Source organism: Phoxinus phoxinus (genome assembly GCF_949152265.1).
Source record: "Phoxinus phoxinus genome assembly, chromosome: 21".
Taxonomy (NCBI): Eukaryota; Metazoa; Chordata; class Actinopteri; order Cypriniformes; family Leuciscidae; genus Phoxinus; species Phoxinus phoxinus.
The window spans coordinates 596,674-617,881 of NC_136896.1; the positions used below are offsets into that span (position 1 = coordinate 596,674).

A 21,208-nucleotide genomic window follows, 5' to 3' on the forward strand; every position below is an offset into this window, starting at 1 on the left:
TTTTAAGACATTTTTTAAGGAAAAAACATTTAAATATGTAATTTTGTTGATCGAGGAGGAGTTTAAAGGGATGAAATGATCGACTACAGTGAGACTTAAAGACATGTATCTAGGTCTGAATTGGAGCCAATTGTCAGCCTGATTAATATTTCATTGGCCCGTGCTGCTGCTTTTTAATGCAAAAAGTATCTTTTATTCCATAGTGCAATCAAACATCCCTCGCAGATTAAACGGTGTGCATGGTACCGTGAAATTCTGAACAGAATATGCTAATATCAGTGTGATTGTGTTTGAAGCGTAAAATGCCTGACGTGTGTGTGTGTGTGTGTGTGTGTGTGTGTAGGCCGGACGCTGCTGGAGAGGTTCTTCCGCCAGCAGGACCGCAGCGAGCCGGAGGAGGAGGTGGAGAAGATCTGCTCCCGGATCCTGGCCACGGGTCTCCTGTTGCCCTTCAGCGACTGCTTCCGGGAGCCGCGCGGCAGCAGCGCACACATCACGCACACGTTTGACGTGAGTCCCGCCTCACACTCGCTGTTAAAGGAGTAGCTCACTTTCAAAAAAACATTTGCTGATAATTTACTCACCCCGATGTCATCCAAGATGTCCATGACTTTCTTTCTTCAGTGGAAAATAAATGTAGGTTTTTGAGGAAAACATTCCAGGAGTTTTCTCCACAGAATGTCTTCAATGGCAGCCGTCTAATGTTCAACAGAAGGTCCAAGTGTCCGTCTCAGTGCAGCTTCAACGTCTCGACACGATCCCAGCACGATCTTCTCCAGCCAATTGGTCATTTTCTAAAAATAAATAAAATGTATATACTTTTTAACCACAATAGTTCGTCTTGTGCTGGTCTGCGAGCCGACGCGCCGCGTATTACGTCATCACGTTGGAAAGGTCACAGGTCACGTCATCCAAGTTATTAGTCTGTGTACTCCGATTCAAAAAAGTAGGGAAGGAAGAAAAACTCATAAACTCATCTCATTTTCTCCTCCAACTTCAAAATCGTCCGACATCTTTGTTTTATTTATTTATTATTTATTTTTAAATTCTGTGACCTTTCCAACGGGATGACGTAATGTGTGGCGCGGCGCAGACCAGCATAAGACGAACAATTGTGGGTAAAAAGTATATAAATATATTTTAAAAAATTGAAAATGGCCGATCGTTTGACTGGATAAGACCTTATTCCTCAGCTGGGATCGTGTCGAGACGTTGAAGCTGCACTGAGACGGACATCTGGACCTTCTTTGAACATTAGACGGCTGCCATTGAAGACATTCTGTGGAGAAAAACCATGGAGTGTTTTCCTCAAAAAAAAGACAATGTTTAAAATAGTCCGAGTGACTCCAGCGGCTCAACCTTACGTTTATCAAGCGACCAGAATACTTTTTGTGCGCAAAAACCCCAAATCAGTTCAGAATCGATTATTTATTTTAGGAAACAATAACTCCATTCATCAGTTTAAGTGTGCAGAGCTTTTACATCCACGAACCGCTTTATTACACGCTGTGAAGGAGAATATCCCACAGAGCGTAGTAGAGGCACTGTATGTGTTGTTAATTCGTGCCGCGGTACGAGAGTGGCGTGTGGGTTCGTCCTGTGTGTCGGCGGTTCTGAGGATCCACAGTTTCTCAGTACTTCAGCAGTTCATCAAACCGGAGCAGAGTTCAAGTTTAAATCTTTGGATTGCAGGTTTAGAATATTAACACACTGATGAATGACCACATTTTCTCCTCTCCTATTGGCTCTGGTTGGCATCATGTGATCTGCTGATTGTGATTGGCTCTTACCAGAAATGGCTCTGCATCTTCTTATTCCCCAGAAGCTGAAACCAGTCCGAGCGCGTGCTGTAGTCCTGAGTAACTGTAGAGAACCAGTATCTGTAGAAGTGTGTGTGTGTGTGTTCAGCACTTTCGTTACTTATTTACAGTACTGGCTCGGCTCATGTAAATCGGAGCTCTCTGATTGGCTCATCTACAGTGCAAGACGTCACTCGGTGAATATTGTTGTTCTCCAGCAGCAAACCCTCCTCTCGCTCGCTCGCTCTCATCGTCATCGTAACCTGATCTCACTGCAGCACCGTCAGCGGGGCGGAAGTGTGTGTTCTGGTGACGCGGGACTGAGTGTGTGTGTGTGTTTCCGCTGAGTCACGCATCTGAGGTTTAGCAGGAGACCGAAAGCTCCTGCGACTGAAGTGCATGCGTGTGTGTCCGCTGCACGTGTGCTTGTTGCCACGGCGACGGGCAGGATGAGAGGACGCAGGTCATGTGATCAGTGGTCATGAAGAGGACCGAGGAACACGGCTGGACCCGGTCCGGCTCGCTCTCCCACAGCGTCAGCAGGCCCGAACTCCTGCAGGTCTGACCTCTGACCTCTGACCTCTGAGTTCATGATCAGCGTCTGCTCTAGGGGTCATGTGGACTGCAGTGTCGTTAATACGGTTTATTAATAGTTTGAGTTTTTAATTGTATATTCCTTTTTAATTTTAGTATGAGTAATTTTGTTGTGTTTGTCTTTTTAATGTCTTTAAATGTCTTGAATTTTAGTTGTTTTAGTTTAGTCATTTTAGTTCTTACGTTTAAATGAAGAAAATATTTGAAATGTTGCCTTGGCAACTGACTGGAATTTTTACAGAAAACAATACAAATGTTAAACTCTAACTATATAACAATATTAAAACTATTAAAAAACATTTATTTGAAATAAAATAAACGGTGATTTAATCAAAATTCAGTTAACATTGATTTCAATTAAACGTTTTATTGTTGTGATTTGATTTTGTGCTTTTTTTTTTAAATTGATAATTTACTTTTTATTACTTTCATTTTAGTTGCAGCAATTTTACAGTAAAACTTTAACCAAAAATGACTAATTTCTTAAATGGTTAATTGCTAGTTAGTTTGATGCTAGTAAACACCATTTAATTTTTGTTCAAATAAAGCCTTATTTGGCAAATTGTAAAATCATGTAAAATTTGTTATATTTGCAAATGTTGACTTTATAATTCATTTTACATTTGTGTCGTTGATGAAGAATGGTAAACCTGTGATTCAGAAGGTTTTTTCAGAACTGCATTTCCCAGCATTCCCGGTTCCACACCTGAGGCGTCCTCATCCTGGCCTGTTGGGGGCGCTGTTCATTCTCATGTGTGTTTCCTCTCTCTCCAGCATGATCAGCTGTACACATGGGCGGCAGTGAGCCAGCCTCCATCACTGGAGCGTCTGCCTGGACACCTGAGGAGCCTGTGGCCCCCGACCCGACCCGGAGACGAGCGGCCCGAGCCCAAATACACAGAGGACGGTAGGAACACTCTCTATAAACCATAGACTGTAAAAACGTGTGTGTGTGTGACGTCACGCGTAGTGTTTCTGAAGCCCAAAGTGGGCGGAGCCGGCCGTCGCCGTCTTAGCCGCGTCATTCCCAGATAAGCGAAGCGGATTAGCTGAGGTGACGTGACGCTAACGCTAGCAGACAAACGGCTAGTAGTGACATCAGCGGCAATCCACCTGTCACTTCTGCAGCGCTCTCTAGTGGCCAGTGGAGGAACTGCAGTTTAACATGCGGGTCTATGGGACCAAGTCTCTTCTGCAGCCGCTCTCTAGTGGCCAGAGGAGGAACTGCAGTTTAACATGCGGGTCTATGGGACTGAGTCTCTTCTGCAGCGCTCTCTAGTGGCCAGTGGAGGAACTGCAGTTTAACATGCGGGTCTATGGGACCGAGTCTCTTCTGCAGCGCTCTCTAGTGGCCAGTGGAGGAACTGCAGTTTAACATGCGGGTCTATGGGACCGAGTCTCTTCTGCAGCGCTCTCTAGTGGCCAGTGGAGGAACTGCAGTTTAACATGCGGGTCTATGGGACTGAGTCTCTTCTGCAGCGCTCTCTAGTGGCCAGTGGAGGAACTGCAGTTTAACATGCGGGTCTATGGGACCGAGTCTCTTCTGCAGCGCTCTCTAGTGGCCAGTGGAGGAACTGCAGTTTAACATGCGGGTCTATGGGACCGAGTCTCTTCTGCAGCCGCTCTCTAGTGGCCAGTGGAGGAACTGCAGTTTAACATGCGGGTCTATGGGACTGAGTCTCTTCTGCAGCGCTCTCTAGTGGCCAGTGGAGGAACTGCAGTTTAACATGCGGGTCTATGGGACTGAGTCTCTTCTGCAGCGCTCTCTAGTGGCCAGTGGAGGAACTGCAGTTTAACATGCGGGTCTATGGGACCGAGTCTCTTCTGCAGCGCTCTCTAGTGGCCAGTGGAGGAACTGCAGTTTAACATGCGGGTCTATGGGACCGAGTCTCTTCTGCAGCCGCTCTCTAGTGGCCAGTGGAGGAACTGCAGTTTAACATGCGGGTCTATGGGACTGAGTCTCTTCTGCAGCGCTCTCTAGTGGCCAGTGGAGGAACTGCAGTTTAACATGCGGGTCTATGGGACTGAGTCTCTTCTGCAGCGCTCTCTAGTGGCCAGTGGAGGAACTGCAGTTTAACATGCGGGTCTATGGGACCGAGTCTCTTCTGCAGCGCTCTCTAGTGGCCAGTGGAGGAACTGCAGTTTCTTTTTTGTGTTATACATGTTGTTTATTGTCAGAAAACGGTTGAATCGCGCACATCAGGGTTTTGAATCACTCATATGTTGGAATCACAAACCTCCTATAAAACATTAAACTGATTCATATAATATTTACTTTATTTTTAAGAATTTCAAGTGCTCATTTGACCCTGTGATATACAATGATTATTATTAATGTTAAAAAAGTCATATTTTTGTGGAAACTGTGATGCTGTTCTTTTGAACTCTTCTGTTCATCAAAGAATCCTGAGAAATTAAATGCATTTATTTTAAATATAATCTTTTGTAACATTATAAGTGTCACTTTTGATCAATTTACTGTGAAACGCTTATTTTAATGAGCAATTTCACTATTTTTTATCAAATAAAGACAGTCTTGGTGAGCAAAAGATCAGTAAAACCATAAATAAAATCTTAATTATTACAACAATAATAGATTCAGAAACCCGATTTGCGCGGATCTGGCCACTGTTCAGGCTCTGAATGTCTAAACTCGATGATTTCTCTCACTCTGGTGGTGTGCAGCGGGCGAGGAGCCGGAGGGTGAGTACCCAATCACTTCTGTGTGTCATTCAGCTCGTCATCTGAGCCAATCACAGCATTACTCCAGAGAAATTAAAGCATTTTAACTCATTTTCCTCACGTGCTGCTGTTTGTTTACAAGTGTTGCCTAGCAACAGTCGTCAATCACAGGACAGATCCATCGTTCTCTCCTCCATCTGTCCTCATCACCATAACGATTAATAACTGACTGCATATTGAAGTATGATTGCCTGTTGTGTGTTTACTGAGATTTCTCATGTACATTCATAACTATATATTCATATTGACAGTACTGTAGAGTTGAGTTTATGTGTGTGTGTGTGTGTGTGTTTTAGAGCATCAGGCTGTCGTCTCAGAGATTACGAAACAAAAGGAAGAAGAAATCCGCCAAATTCAGGTGTGTGTTCTCTCACATTAACATCTGTATAGAAATGTCTTCATGACTTCACATCTGCAGGAACTTCAATATTAAATATTATTTGCATAATTTGTTGCTGCATACCCCTCTGACACTGGGTAGTTGCGCCCCTGCGCGCGCACACACACACACACACACACAGCAGGAGTGCTTCAATGTGTGTGACCAGTGGAGGGCAGCGTTACTGTATTCACACACACACACACACACACTGCTGGAGTGCCAGCGGAAGGCAGCGTTACTGCACACACACACACACACACACACAGCTGGAGTGCTTCTTTTTGAGTGACCAGCAGAGGGCAGCGTTACTGTACACACACACACACACACACACACACAGCTGGAGTGCTTCTTTTTGAGTGACCAGCAGAGGGCAGCGTTACTGTACACACACACACACACACACACACACACACACACACACACACACACAGCTGGAGTGCTTCAGTGTGAGTGACCAGCAGAGGGCAGCATTACTGTAGACTTTAATGCTTCACCAGACGATTATAGACCACTAGCAGACTCTGTTGAAACGGTATGTGTGTCACACACACACACACACACACACACACACACACACACACACACACAGTGTGGAGAACAAGTATTTGATACACTGCCGATTTTGCAATGTTTTTCCACGTACAAAGCATGTAGAAGTCTGTAATGTTTATCATAGGTACTTTTCAACTGTGAGTGACAATCTAAAACAAAAATCCAGAAAATCACATTGTATGATTTTAAGTAATTAATTAGCATTTTATTGCATGACAGAAGTGTTTGATGCATCAGAAAAGCAGAACTTCATATTTGGTTCAGAAACCTGTGTTTGCAGTTACAGAGATCATGCGTGTCCTGTAGTTCTGGAGCAGGTTTGCACACACAGGGACTCTGGCCCACTCCTCCACACACACCTTCTGGCCCACTCCTCCACACACACCTTCTGGCCCACTCCTCCACACACACCTTCTGGCCCACTCCTCCACACACACCTTCTCCAGATCCTCCAGGTTTGCACACACACTCCTCCACACACACCTTCTCCAGATCCTCCAGGTTTGCACACACACTCCTCCACACACACCTTCTCCAGATCCTCCAGGTTTGCACACACACTCCTCCACACACACCTTCTCCAGATCCTCCAGGTTTGCACACACACTCCTCCACACACACCTTCTCCAGATCCTCCAGGTTTGCACACACACTCCTCCACACACACCTTCTCCAGATCCTCCAGGTTTGCACACACACTCCTCCACACACACCTTCTCCAGATCCTCCAGGTTTGCACACACACTCCTCCACACACACCTTCTCCAGATCCTCCAGGTTTGCACACACACTCCTCCACACACACCTTCTCCAGATCCTCCAGGTTTCGGGGCTGTCGCTGGGCAATACGGACTCTCAGCTCCTCCACAGATCTTCTATTGGGTTCAGGGTTAGACTGGCTAGGCCACTGCAGGACCTCGAGATGCTTCTTACGGAGCCACTCCTCAGTTGCCCTGGCTGTGTTTCGGGTTGTTGTCCTGCTGGAGACCCAGCCACGACCCATCTTCAGTGCTCTTACTGAGGGAAGGAGGTTGTTGGCCAAGATCTGGCGATACACACCCCATATTTTTGTCTCATCAGACCACATGACCTTCTCCCGTTCCTCCTCTGGATCCTCCAGATGGTCATTGGCAGACTTCAGACGGGCCTGGACATGCGCTGGCTTGAGCAGGGGGACCTTGCGTGTGCTGCAGGAGTTTAATACATGACGGCGTAGTGTGTTCCTAATGGTTTTCTGTGAGACTGTGGTCCCAGCTCTCTTCAGGTCAGTGACCAGGTCCTGCCGTGTAGTTCTGGGCTGACCCCTCACCTTCCTCATGATCACTGATGCCCCACGAGTGAGATCTTGCATGGTGACCCAGACCGAGGGAGATTGACCTCATCTTGAACTTCTTCCATTTTCTAATAATTGCGCCAACAGTCGTTGCCTTCTCTCCAAGCTGATGCCTATTGTCCTGTAGCCCATCCAGCCTTGTGCAGGTCTACAGTTTATCCCTGATGTCCTCACACAGCTCTCTGGTCTTGGCCATTGTGGAGAGGTTAGAGTCTGTTTGACTGAGTGTGTGGACAGGTGTCTGTTTGACTGAGTGTGTGGACAGGTGTCTGTTTGACTGAGTGTGTGGACAGGTGTCTGTTTGACTGAGTGTGTGGACAGGTGTCTGTTTGACTGAGTGTGTGGACAGGTGTCTGTTTGACTGAGTGTGTGGACAGGTGTCTGTTTGACTGAGTGTGTGGACAGGTGTCTGTTTGACTGAGTGTGTGGACAGGTGTCTGTTTGACTGAGTGTGTGGACAGGTGTCTGTTTGACTGAGTGTGTGGACAGGTGTCTGTTTGACTGAGTGTGTGGACAGGTGTCTGTTTGACTGAGTGTGTGGACAGGTGTCTGTTTGACTGAGTGTGTGGACAGGTGTCTGTTTGACTGAGTGTGTGGACAGGTGTCTGTTTGATTGAGTGTGTGGACAGGTGTCTGTTTGGTTGAGTGTGTGGACAGGTGTCTGTTTGGTTGAGTGTGTGGACAGGTGTCTGTTTGGTTGAGTGTGTGGACAGGTGTCTGTTTGGTTGAGTGTGTGGACAGGTGTCTGTTTGTTTGGTTGAGTGTGTGGACAGGTGTCTGTTTGTTTGATTGAGTGTGTGGACAGGTGTCTGTTTGGTTGAGTGTGTGGACAGGTGTCTGTTTGGTTGAGTGTGTGGACAGGTGTCTGTTTGATTGAGTGTGTGGACAGGAGTCTGTTTGATCGAGTGTGTGGACAGGTGTCTGTTTGGTTGAGTGTGTGGACAGGTGTCTGTTTGATCGAGTGTGTGGACAGGTGTCTGTTTGATTGAGTGTGTGGACAGGTGTCTGTTTGTTTGATTGAGTGTGTGGACAGGTGTCTGTTTGACTGAGTGTGTGGACAGGTGTCTGTTTGGTTGAGTGTGTGGACAGGTGTCTGTTTGATTGAGTGTGTGGACAGGAGTCTGTTTGATCGAGTGTGTGGACAGGTGTCTGTTTGGTTGAGTGTGTGGACAGGTGTCTGTTTGATTGAGTGTGTGGACAGGTGTCTGTTTGACTGAGTGTGTGGACAGGTGTCTGTTTGGTTGAGTGTGTGGACAGGTGTCTGTTTGATTGAGTGTGTGGACAGGAGTCTGTTTGATCGAGTGTGTGGACAGGTGTCTGTTTGGTTGAGTGTGTGGACAGGTGTCTGTTTGATCGAGTGTGTGGACAGGTGTCTGTTTGATTGAGTGTGTGGACAGGTGTCTGTTTGTTTGATTGAGTGTGTGGACAGGTGTCTGTTTGTTTGATTGAGTGTGTGGACAGGTGTCTGTTTGATTGAGTGTGTGGACAGGAGTCTGTTTGATCGAGTGTGTGGACAGGTGTCTGTTTGGTTGAGTGTGTGGACAGGTGTCTGTTTGACTGAGTGTGTGGACAGGTGTCTGTTTGACTGAGTGTGTGGACAGGTGTCTGTTTGGTTGAGTGTGTGGACAGGTGTCTGTTTGATTGAGTGTGTGGACAGGAGTCTGTTTGATCGAGTGTGTGGACAGGTGTCTGTTTGGTTGAGTGTGTGGACAGGTGTCTGTTTGATCGAGTGTGTGGACAGGTGTCTGTTTGGTTGAGTGTGTGGACAGGTGTCTGTTTGGTTGAGTGTGTGGACAGGTGTCTGTTTGGTTGAGTGTGTGGACAGGTGTCTGTTTGGTTGAGTGTGTGGACAGGTGTCTGTTTGGTTGAGTGTGTGGACAGGTGTCTCTTATACAGGTAACGAGTTCACTCATTTCCTGTATTAACTGCACCGGTTTGGAGAACAGGAGGGCTTCTTAAAGAAAAACTAACAGGTCTGTGAGAGCAGGAATTATTACTGGTTGGTAGGTGATCAAATACTTGTCATGCAATAAAATGCAAATTAATTATTTAAAAATTATACAATGTTATTTTCTGGATTTTTTTGTCTGGATTTTTAGATTCCGTCTCTCACAGTTGAAGTGTACCTATGATAAAAATTACAGACCTCTACATGCTTTGTAAGTAGGAAAACCTGCAAAATCGGCAGTGTATCAAATACTTGCTCTAACCACTGTACCACACACACTCACTCACTCACACCCACACACGCACTTACTCCTGGTGGAGGAGGAGGAGGAGGAGGTGCACTTACTCCTGGTGGAGGAGGAGGAGGTGCACTTACTCCTGGTGGTGGAGGAGGAGGAGGAGGTGCACTTATTCCTGGTGGAGGAGGAGGAGGAGGTGCACTTACTCCTGGTGGAGGAGGAGGAGGTGCACTTACTCCTGGTGGTGGAGGAGGAGGAGGTGCACTTACTCCTGGTGGAGGAGGAGGAGGAGGTGCACTTACTCCTGGTGGAGGAGGAGGAGGAGGTGCACTTACTCCTGGTGGAGGAGGAGGAGGAGGTGCACTTACTCCTGGTGGAGGAGGAGGAGGTGCACTTACTCCTGGTGGTGGAGGAGGAGGAGGAGGTGCACTTACTCCTGGTGGAGGAGGAGGAGGAGGAGGAGGTGCACTTACTCCTGGTGGAGGAGGTGCACTTACTCCTGGCGGAGGAGGAGGAGGTGCACTTACTCCTGGAGGAGGAGGAGGAGGTGCACTTACTCCTGGAGGAGGAGGTGCACTTACTCCTGGAGGAGGAGGTGCACTTACTCCTGGAGGAGGAGGAGGAGGTGCACTTACTCCTGGAGGAGGAGGAGGAGGTGCACTTACTCCTGGAGGAGGAGGAGGAGGTGCACTTACTCCTGGAGGAGGAGGAGGAGGTGCACTTACTCCTGGAGGAGGAGGAGGAGGTGCACTTACTCCTGGAGGAGGAGGAGGAGGTGCACTTACTCCTGGAGGAGGAGGAGGAGGTGCACTTACTCCTGGAGGAGGAGGTGCACTTACTCCTGGAGGAGGAGGTGCACTTACTCCTGGAGGAGGAGGTGCACTTACTCCTGGAGGAGGAGGTGCACTTACTCCTGGAGGAGGAGGTGCACTTACTCCTGGAGGAGGAGGTGCACTTACTCCTGGAGGAGGAGGTGCACTTACTCCTGGAGGAGGAGGAGGAGGTGCACTTACTCCTGGAGGAGGAGGAGGAGGTGCACTTACTCCTGGAGGAGGAGGAGGAGGTGCACTTACTCCTGGAGGAGGAGGAGGAGGTGCACTTACTCCTGGAGGAGGAGGAGGTGGCACACATTTGCTGCGGCCTGAACACCAGTGACTTAAGTGGAAGAGAAACCCAGATTTATATCAGTTTCTGTCTGTTGCATTTATCTGCTTCTCATCCCACCTCTCTCTCTCTCTCCCTCTGTCTCTCTGCAGGAGGAGTCTGTGCTGAAGACGGTGAGTCTGAAGCAGGAGCACGTCTGCGTGATCGAGCAGCTGGAGCAGACGATCGAGGCCCTGCGCAGTAAGATCGCGGAGCTGGAGAAACCCCTGCTGGAGCGGGAGGTCATCACGCAGGACCAGGAGTGTGGGGGGGAGGAGAGCCTCGTGCCAGACGTCTGCCATGTGGACCTGCAGACGGAACACTCTGCACTGCTGCCGCTGGAGGCCAAATCGGTGCAAACGTCTCCTGTGGACGAGAGCTTTATGTTTAAAGTGCCTCCTGTGGAGGCGCAGGCGCCCGGAGGGAGTGACTCCTGCTCTCAGTCTCAGGCTGGTTCTCAAGCGTTTGTGTGCGTCTGCCAGCAGCAGCCGGGGGCTTCGGTGCCTCCTCCACCACCTCCATTACCAGGAGTAAGTGCACCTCCTCCTCCACCTCCATTACCAGGAATGAGTGCGCCACCTCCTCCACCTCCTTTACCAGGAATGAGTGCGCCTCCTCCTCCGCCTCCTCTACCAGGAGTAAGTGCACCTCCTCCTCCACCTCCTTTACCAGGAATGAGTGCGCCTCCTCCTCCACCTCCTTTACCAGGAATGAGTGCGTTGCCGCCTCCTCCACCTCCTTTACCAGGAATGAGTGCGTTGCCGCCTCCTCCACCTCCTTTACCAGGAATGAGTGCGTTGCCGCCTCCTCCACCTCCTTTACCAGGAATGAGTGTGCTGCCGCCTCCTCCACCTCCTTTACCAGGAGCACCTCCTCCACCTCCTTTACCAGGAATGAGTGCGCCGCCACCTCCACCTCCTCCATTTATGGCTCCCGGAGCCTCTGCGCCTCCTCTGACCTTTGGTTTGGGTTCTTTGCCGCCTCCGCTGCCGCTGGGTCTGTTCGCATTAGGAGCGACACATGAGAAACCGCCTCGCAAGAGCCTTGTGGAGCCGCCGAGACCCATGAAACCGCTGTACTGGACACGCATTCAGCTGAACCCCAAAAAGTACTTATGCTTTACAACCATTTCCTCATTTTGATCTGTTCTGCTTACAAAATGACCATGCTAATAGCCAAAATACTATAGTCAGTTGCTCGATATACAGTTGCAATCGAAATTATCCAACCCTCATTGCAAATCAGGTTTATTGGCAACATTTTCAGACTTTCAGCTGTTTGCAATGAACAAATCAAACAAACGTATTTAAAATGGCTCAACACAATGTTTCAAGTCGTCCAAATTTAACTGAAAATGCAACTTTTAATGACTTCTGCAGTTTCAAAATTATTCACCCCCTTCATGGCAAGCATCTTTAGCCTTTTGCTGTTATGAGCTTCTGCAAGCGAGATGTATATCCCGACAGCAGCTCCTGGCAGCGTTCCTGAGGAATCTGAGCCGGTGTTTCTATGGAGTTCATGTCAGGAGACTGTGATGCCACTGTATCTCACAGGACTTCTTCTGCAACCAAGCCTGGGTGGAGTTTGAGGAATGCTGGGGATCGTTGTCCTGATGAAGGTCCAGCTTCAGCTTCCTCACTGATGGCATGATGTCTTCTCCTAGGATATCCTGATCCTTCAGTGGATCATCTCTGCTTCCACACGCTGCAGGTCTCCAGAGCCGGAGGATATAAAGCGGCCGCAGAGCATCACGAGCTCCACACGCTGCAGGTCTCCAGAGCCGGAGGATATAAAGCGGCCGCAGAGCATCACGAGCTCCACACGCTGCAGGTCTCCAGAGCCGGAGGATATAAAGCGGCCGCAGAGCATCACGAGCTCCACACGCTGCAGGTCTCCAGAGCCGGAGGATATAAAGCGGCCGCAGAGCATCACGAGCTCCACACGCTGCAGGTCTCCAGAGCCGGAGGATATAAAGCGGCCGCAGAGCATCACGAGCTCCACATGCTGAACTGTAGACGGAGCTCTTCACAGCTCACGCTTCCTCCTCAGGACACACCGCTGATCCAGAGCGACAGAAGCTCCAGTCCAGTGTCATCGCTCCACAGAACAGAATCCCAAACCTTCTGTGGCTTATTTACATGATTGTGAGCTCTGTTCTTGTGCTTTGGGTCAGCAGTGGTGTAGTCCTGGAGTTCTGGCATGCGCTCGAGCTGAAACCTCAGTGTCTGCAGCCAGTCTTGACTCAAGGGTTTTCCTGAACGGTGTATCGCTTCCTTCTGCCCGTCCAGGGAGTGTAACCACTGTTCCTTTAACTCTGAACTTGCGAACTATGCTTCCAACTGTGTCTCGAGGAACATTTAGTGTCTTCGCTATCGTTCTGTGTCCTCTTCCTTGATTGAGAAGGGCAATATCTTCTACTAACTGTTTGGAACATTCTCTTGACTTATTTCTAACATGCAGTCAAACGTGACTCGACAAACCTCACCAGTTCAGATATTTCATGTGTTCTATCTCAAGCACACCTGGTGACACTAATGAAGCCCTTGATTAGTGAGAAACGCCTGCTCTGCAGATTTGTGCTGTTGTGAGGGATTCTGTTCAGGGGGTGAATAATTTTGAGACTGCAGGAGTCATTAAAAGTTGCATTTTTGAGTTATATTTTGGGAAACAAAACTCTCAACTTGAAACATTTGTTGAGCTATTTCAATTACTTTCGTTTGATTTGTTCGTTGCAAACAGCTGAAAGGGGTTGAGTAATTTCTATTGCGACTTTATGCATTTAGCAGACGCTTTTATCCAAAGCGACTTACAACAGCAATTCGTCAAAGGCAAACCATTTTTGTAATATACAATGCCACGTATTTAGACAGTAATATTAGGAGACCCGCTGGAGAAGAGCAGACATGCAGATCATTGTATAGTGGCATTTAATGAGGCAATCATCACCATTTCTCGCTAGCACTCATAGTCAGTGATTTGAGTTAATTTACTTCACTTAAGGCTGGATTTTTGCACAGACGAGTCGGAGTTGATGGAGTTCACAGTAAATCACGTGGTGTGTGATGGGCACAGGCTCTGGTTTTAGCTTCAGACTGTAATTCGATTCCAGTCTCCATCCATTTATAAAAGCTGTGTAGTGTATTCCCGTCTAAAGGGACAGTTCACCCTAATATTCTCCTGTTGTGGTCCGAAAAAGACAGAAAGGCATTAGAACAACACCAAAAGGACTATTTACTAAAAAACATTTTTATTTTAGGGTGAACTAATCCTTTAAGTAAACTGAAAACCCCCAGAAAACCCCCCACAGACACATTGAAGGAGAAACTTGTGCTACATCTACAGACCAGAAAAACACTAGCAACTCCCTAGCAACCAGGATGCACTGCCCTAGCAACACCCTGCAACTGCATGTCATAGTCAGTGTTGATTAGAGTGTAAATCATTGATTCTGTGATCAGCAAGAGTTGATATGAGATGCATCTAACTATAACTATGTTTAATTTAGTTATATGTTTGATTGAGGGATTTATTTTAATTCATGTTCATCTGCAAGAGTGCTTGTATAAAAGTCTGTTTTCCTCCGCAGGGACTTGAAATCTCTCGTATGGGAGACGATCGAAGAGCCATCCGTGGATTTTGAGGAGTTTGTCGAACTTTTCTCCAAAACGGCAGTCAAGGAGAAGAAGAAACCTCTCTCGGACACGATCAGCCGGTCGAAGACCAAGCAGGTGAGCGGAGGCGTCCGGTGTTGTGTCTGCGGCTCGGGGTCCAGCTTAAGTCCAGGGGAACTGTGTGTGTGTGTGTGTGTGTGTGTGTGTGTGTGTGTGTGTGTGTGTGTGTGTGCGTGTGTGTACAGATCCCGGCTCCTCTGCCGACAGCTGAGAGTAAATGTCGAGCTCTTGGCACTAGCGCAGAATTCCAGATCCCAGTTCTTGGATGGAAATTTGCTGCTTGGAAAAATTAGCAAAAGATCCATAAAAAGCACGTTCATATATCTGTTGTTTAATCGGATCTGTGTGCTTTCCACAAACGTATTTCTATAACGGCTCGGATGTTTAAAAAAAAAAAAAAATTCTGCACCTGTATGGATTTCTGTTGAAACGCATCAACATAAACATACTTAAACTTTTCTTTTGTCATGTAGCGCTTTATACAGTACAGATCGGTTTAAAGCAGATTTACAGTAATAAACTGAAGTGCAAACTTCATGAGACCCATTCATTACATTATCCAGTTCGATTTTCACTCTATTCACTGTTCCAAAGACAAGACCGTGCTGGATACCAGGATCTAGACCAAAAAAACATAAAATAATGACTCGACTATTCATCCTTAGCATCCTTTTATTAGATTATTTAGATTTCACTTTTTTTTTTTTTTTATTTAATTCCATATAAATATTTTATTATATATTATGTAAATGCATAAATAAAGTACATATTTATGTTTATGTATTTATTTTAATAAATATATTTATTTATTTCTATATTTTATTTAAATAAATGCCTTAATAAATTATATGTATTTGTATTTACATTCATAAATATTTAATCATGCATAAATAAAATAAATGTTAGTATTTTTAATATTTTTTATTTAAATACGTAATTGTATTTTATTAAAATAAATACAAATATATTGTATTAGTTTGTTTCTGTTATGAATTTTTACATATAAATTCAACAATGAACTCTTTGGATTAAACAAAACAATCATTTTCTTTATTTAAAAGTTTTTGCATTGTTAGAAATGTTTGTCATTAAAACTGCCACAATGCATATAATCAGTGCAGCTCATAATTCTCTTACTTAAATGTGCTCTTCAGATTTCAGAGTGAATAATGATCTGCACACGGGCCGTTTTTCTCCAGATTCACTTTCTTTAAACATGTTCTTCATATGTGACCCACACACACACACAGACACACACACACACGTCTCAAATCACATGACGTTCAAACCACACTCGCCTGTGAACAGACCTGAGGTTAACCACACTAATGCTCATCCTGCTCGATGTTTGCATGTTTGCAACTCATCCATTAACATAACATGATTTTTTCTTTTGGAGCTGTCCCGCTTACACACAGCCCATCGGTTCCCATCTGTCCATCAGCGCTGCGAGGGCTGAGCGAGTGAGGCATCAGTGTGTCTGTTTATCAGGGTTTCTGGGACAGAATGTTTGAGCCTCCGCCGTGTTTTGAGGTGTTTGGCGTCTGTGGCTTTCTTTGTTTCGAGGAACCGGAAGCACTTTGTCGAACGCTGACGGAGACGCGATAATACGACTGTCGCCGTGTCTCATTTATTCACAGACTCACTCATGCTTTTCACTCAAAGCACCGCAAGTGTAATAAGAACTGGGAAAATTTGGGATCTTTTAATCCTGAAGGAATGTTGTTGATTTTATTTTATTTTTGTGCTGATTTAAACCTGTAAACTGTAACCCGACTTCTTGAAAGTAGATGTGTAAATGCACTATCTGAACTTAAATGGCTATAGCTCATTAATTATTCACTTCAAATTGTAGAAAAGAAAAGTTAGTTTACATTTACTGTGAAGCAAATGTATTGAATATACTTTGAAAATAAATTTTTACTATAAAATTGCTATAAAATCAAAGCTATGTCTCTAACCAAGTTATGTTCCAAATTTGAAGTTGGTATCACAAAAATGTTGTTTAGGCACTTTACCAAAAACAGCCACCGGGCGACACACTCATTTGATGCGTCTTCTGTCACAGTTTAAAACATGACTCTTCCCACGAGTGGGAGGAGCCTGCTAAGTTAGCGATAATCCACGGCTAGCTGTGCATTAAACTTTTTTTTATGCACGACGTGGAGGTAAAGAAGCGGAGTTCATTCAAAGGGTTTAATGCACAGCTAGCCGTGGATTATCTCACTTATACAACAGTAATTCGCCAGCATTGACAATTTAAAGCTGTTATTAATGTTTTGCAGCGCAGTGTTTGGCCAGACCATGTTAGATCAGCATTCTGCCTTTGCAGTGCAGTAAAGTTTGAACATTTGAAAAATGACTCCGCCCACTAAACATTTAAAGTCCCCCTGTGGTTGATAATGTTATCCCTTAACTCATCTTTGATCAACAAAATTAAATATTTGAAAAAAAAAAGTTCATGCCTTAAAATATCTTGAATGTAACTCGACACCCTTGCTTCATTTAGTATGCGTGGTTCTATGAATATGCAAATGAGTCTCGCCTCCACTCACTCACTCAGAGATCCACTGGTGGACGATCACACGTTGATCTGATTGGTCAAGGTAGTGTGTGACGTCAGAAACACCAGCGATTTCAAACCGTGTTTTTGAGACTGTCTTTGGTTCACTGCAGTTTTAAGCAGAAAATACTCAGCATTGCTGTCCACTTATGAACTTACACATGTGTGTCTTATAAAAAAAACACAAACTACATTAAAAGCTGTATTTTCACCACAGGGGGACTTTAAGATGGGTTCCCATGAAGTAACGGGGCCTAATCTCAAAACTGTTTTCACAGGATGATTTTCAGTTTAACCTTTCAAATGATGCCTAATTTATGATGATTGCTAAAATATGTGATGGCAATGAAGTGCACTTAGCGTCCCGCTGACGGGGAACGGTTCAGGCTCTGCGTTTGATATGGTAATGCGGCGCTGATGTGCTCGCGGGGTTGGCCGGGTCTGGAGGTAATTTGCCTCGCCGAAGGGCCGCTTGACCTGAAAAACATCCGCGTCTCCTGTTTAATGCCTTTCTCCACTCATGATTTAAACATGATCTCACAGGGAAATAATTGGAGACTCGTTTCCGTATCTGTCAAAAGTTGCCCGGCAACAATTTCTTTTGATAAAGTAACGTGTTGTGTTTGGTGTAATTGCCTGCCGTTGATAATTGTGGCGTTTGCCCTGTGGATGCAGTTGCTGACCTTCATTTCTTCGCCGATTGCTTGTGTTTTTCTTCAGGGAAGGTTTGGAGGTTGATTAGCAGCGCGGGGAGAGAGCGCGTGCACCATCGCATGCTTCTGCTTCTGTATAGTTTCTGTTTTATGTGTTTTTGGCCGCGTGACGACAGAGCGAAATAAACAACCGAAAAAAAGCCATCAAGCATCTTTTAAAGCTTTTTTTATTATGCAAACAAAGATACTATTTACTGTGTGTGTGTGTCATATAAACAGTGTTGGGGAAATGCATTACAAGTAACTTGAGTTACGTAATCGGATTACTTTTTCAAGTTACTAGTGAAGTAACGCATTACTTTTAAAATTTACAACAAAATATCTGAGTTACTTTTTCAAATAAGTAACGCAAGTTACTTTGTTTTCCCATGACTGACAGCTCTCCTGTCCTCGTGTTGAGACAAATCAAAGTGTGTGTGTGTGTGAACATGATGTTTATTGTAGTTCTAGACTATATGTGAGCATTTACTCATCACACTTGCACAAAAATATATTCAATATTCCTCAAAATGAATAAAATCAGTGAAATGCAGAATCAGAATACTATGCAAACCTCAAAATAACTAAATATGTTAAATAAATAAAAAAAAGTATGCATTTAATCTCACTCTATTGACCAATGTGTTTGCTTCTGACCTTCGATGATTCAGTTTAATAAGCAAAAATTTACTGTAGATAGATAGAAAGGTTTGCTTGTTTGCTTTCCTCTATACTGTACACGTCCTTCAGTCTGAGGATTATTATTTCACTTTTGCTGTGAACGGGTCTTTACATTTGTCCAAAAATAGAACTTTTGTGTTATTAAAAAACAAGCCCAGCCCAGGTGGGGAAAAAAGTATCCAAGTAATGCAATTATTTACTTTTTAAGGGAGTAACGCAATATTGTAACGCATTACTTTTAAAAGTAACTTTCCCAACACTGCACATAAACAAAGGAACATCTGGAGATGTGTAACAGACATAATGGTAAAACACACATATTGATGACAATAATGATGATGGTAGTAAAAAAATTACTTGAAGATGATATAATATAGTATTAGTAGTAGTACTAATAACAATAAACTAATTTAATTAGGAATGAGGGGGAGGTTGGAAGACGAGGAAGAGGACTAAAAATAGTAGTAGTGATTACAATAATGATATTAATATGGTATTAAAAGGCTGCCTCTGACTGAACCCGAGGATCAGAGTGAGTAAAGCTTGTCTCGTGTAGTCTCGGCTTGTTTGTTCACGGCGGGATCAGAGTGAGTAAAGCGTGTCTCGTGTAGTCTCGGCTTGTTTGTTCACGGTGGGATCAGTGAGTAAAGCGTGTCTCGTGTAGTCTCGGCTTGTTTGTTCACGGTGGGATCAGTGAGTAAAGCGTGTCTCGTGTAGTCTCGGCTTGCTTGTTCCCCGGAATCTTCCTCATCTGCAGAGCTTCCCGTTTAGACCGGAGCCGTGCTCTTCAGTCAATCGTACTTTCGGCTCCAGATCAGTTTGTGTGAGGAGTATTGTGTTCTGGTTCCTCTCTGACGTCAAGCCCGTGATCGATCTGAAGTCTCTCTCATTCACACACACACACACACACACACACACACGTTCCTGATCACGTGATCATGTTTGCATGCGCAGACGGTCCTTCATTGTCCTCATGACTGATAAAGATCAGCGCTGAATGAATTGGGTTTTGTTCAAGTCGAGCCGAAACCACTTTTCTTTTAAAATAAGCACTTAATGACCAAATAGATGCAATTACAGACGCGGAGTCAACATTCTTCTGACGATTGTCTGACGTTACATAATGTTTGTTTCATTAAATATGAGTAGCAATATTTAGTTATTTGGAAGCAATTAAGGACTGAAGTTTTCAAACTTGTGCAAAAACAGAAACTTAATGTTGCCTTTTCTTGGTTTGGTTCGCCAGACATTTTACATGAGTCACATGTGAGTAAAACTGTCCTCTTATTGGTCAGTTTCCTCTGCGTCATCCATCGAGATGATTGACAAGTTCACTAAGATTGTGGCTGTTGAGACATGCAAATACATCGGCCATTCCCGCTTTATATATATATGTTTTAAGTATATTTAAAACTCATTCACCGGCCCAAACACCCGCTTGAAGTGCTTAATTTATATCTTTATTATGTGAAAAACATTTTTTAAAAGCAGTCCAACACTTTGAGTTCATGTTATATCGTGTATAGCTATATTGCATCTGCATTGTAATTATTTGTTAAATTTACTAGGAATTTCTGACTGAAAATGCTTTCAGTCAATTCTACACCAATTATTTGCTAAGAAACTGCAAGTAATGCATTGAATTAAGTCAATTTGAAGTGGAAAGACTTCTTAGGATAAGAGGATAAAGACTTCAAGTATTTTCTTGTAAAGCGATCTCGTATAATGTTTTATTCACAACTTCAAACAAATATTTTTTAGCATCTTGAGCAGATTAAATGATTCCTAAGCGAATTTGCTTAATTTGTATGCTTATTTACATTGTGCAAAACCTTTTAAAAAGCAGTAAAGCACTTGAGCTCATGTTATAGTGCATAATTACACAGAAATTCCTAAATTTCACAAAAAATTACAACGTAATTATTTACTAACTATATTTTCAGAGTGAATATTGTATCCAAGAACACATGAAGCATGAAAAGCATGACAGTTTGAAGTACAAAGACTTAAATCTTTTATAACATTTTTACCGTGAACGTCTAACAGCTTCTGTTCAAGAGGGAGACTCTTTAATAAGTTTTATTAAATAATTAGTATGCTTTAAGGTCTTTGAAAGCATGTGAGGTTGTGTTATATTTAGTATCTATCATGTCTATCCGTCTGGGAAACGCTCTTCAAGCACAAGTGCTTAATGTGGATGCTTATATTATGTGCAAAAGGTTTTTAAAAAGCTGTAAAACAGTATTTTCCATGCATTATTTTGCAGCGTGTGTGTGTGTGTTTCAGGTGGTGAAGCTGCTGAACACCAAGCGCTCGCAGGCGGTGGGGATTCTGATGTCCAGTTTACATCTCGACATGAAGGACATTCAGCACGGTGAGCAGATCTTCCGGCGGTACACTCGTAGCGCTCCGCTTCTGGGGTCCAGTTGTGCGTCGCTGGTCAATCTGATGTTCTGCTGTTGGACGGCGGTCACGTGTAGGCCTGTCACGATTGCTCCATTAGAGTACTCGTTTAAAACAATTAAAGTTGAGTAAATACCGGAAGCGGCTCGTTCCACAGACAACAATCCATGAACCGCATTATTACACCGCTTTCTAAGGTTACGGGCTATATTAAAACAATTAAAAATCATAATATGGCATAGTGATATTGTGAAATCACAAAGGCAGATGGGTGGTCACATGTTGGACTGGTGGTCACATGACTCTTCTGTGCACGGTTGGACTGGACTGGTGGTCACATGACTCTTCTGTGCACGGTTGGACTGGACTGGTGGTCACATGACTCTTCTGTGCACGGTTGGACTGGACTGGTGGTCACATGACTCTTCTGTGCACGGTTGGACTGGACTGGTGGTCACGTGACT

The 21,208-nt window shown here is 44.7% G+C and overlaps 1 protein-coding gene across 8 annotated transcripts in view; it reads left to right on the plus strand.

Annotated features, from left to right (window-relative positions):
• The window catches only part of fmn2b (formin 2b), a 51,465-nt gene that overhangs the window by 9,871 nt on the left and 20,386 nt on the right, over positions 1-21,208 (plus strand). For 4 of the 8 annotated variants that reach the window (XM_079595038.1, XM_079595039.1, XM_079595035.1 and 1 more), the window contains exons 4-10: positions 344-510; positions 3,168-3,300; positions 5,079-5,096; positions 5,432-5,493; positions 10,848-11,842; positions 14,321-14,462; positions 20,628-20,715. In XM_079595038.1, the coding sequence (XP_079451164.1) occupies positions 344-510; positions 3,168-3,300; positions 5,079-5,096; positions 5,432-5,493; positions 10,848-11,842; positions 14,321-14,462; positions 20,628-20,715 (1,605 nt within the window). The remainder of the gene's footprint in view (positions 1-343; positions 511-3,167; positions 3,301-5,078; positions 5,097-5,431; positions 5,494-10,847; positions 11,843-14,320; positions 14,463-20,627; positions 20,716-21,208) is intronic. The other 4 variants (XM_079595040.1, XM_079595041.1, XM_079595036.1 and 1 more) reach the window with 1 other exon arrangement.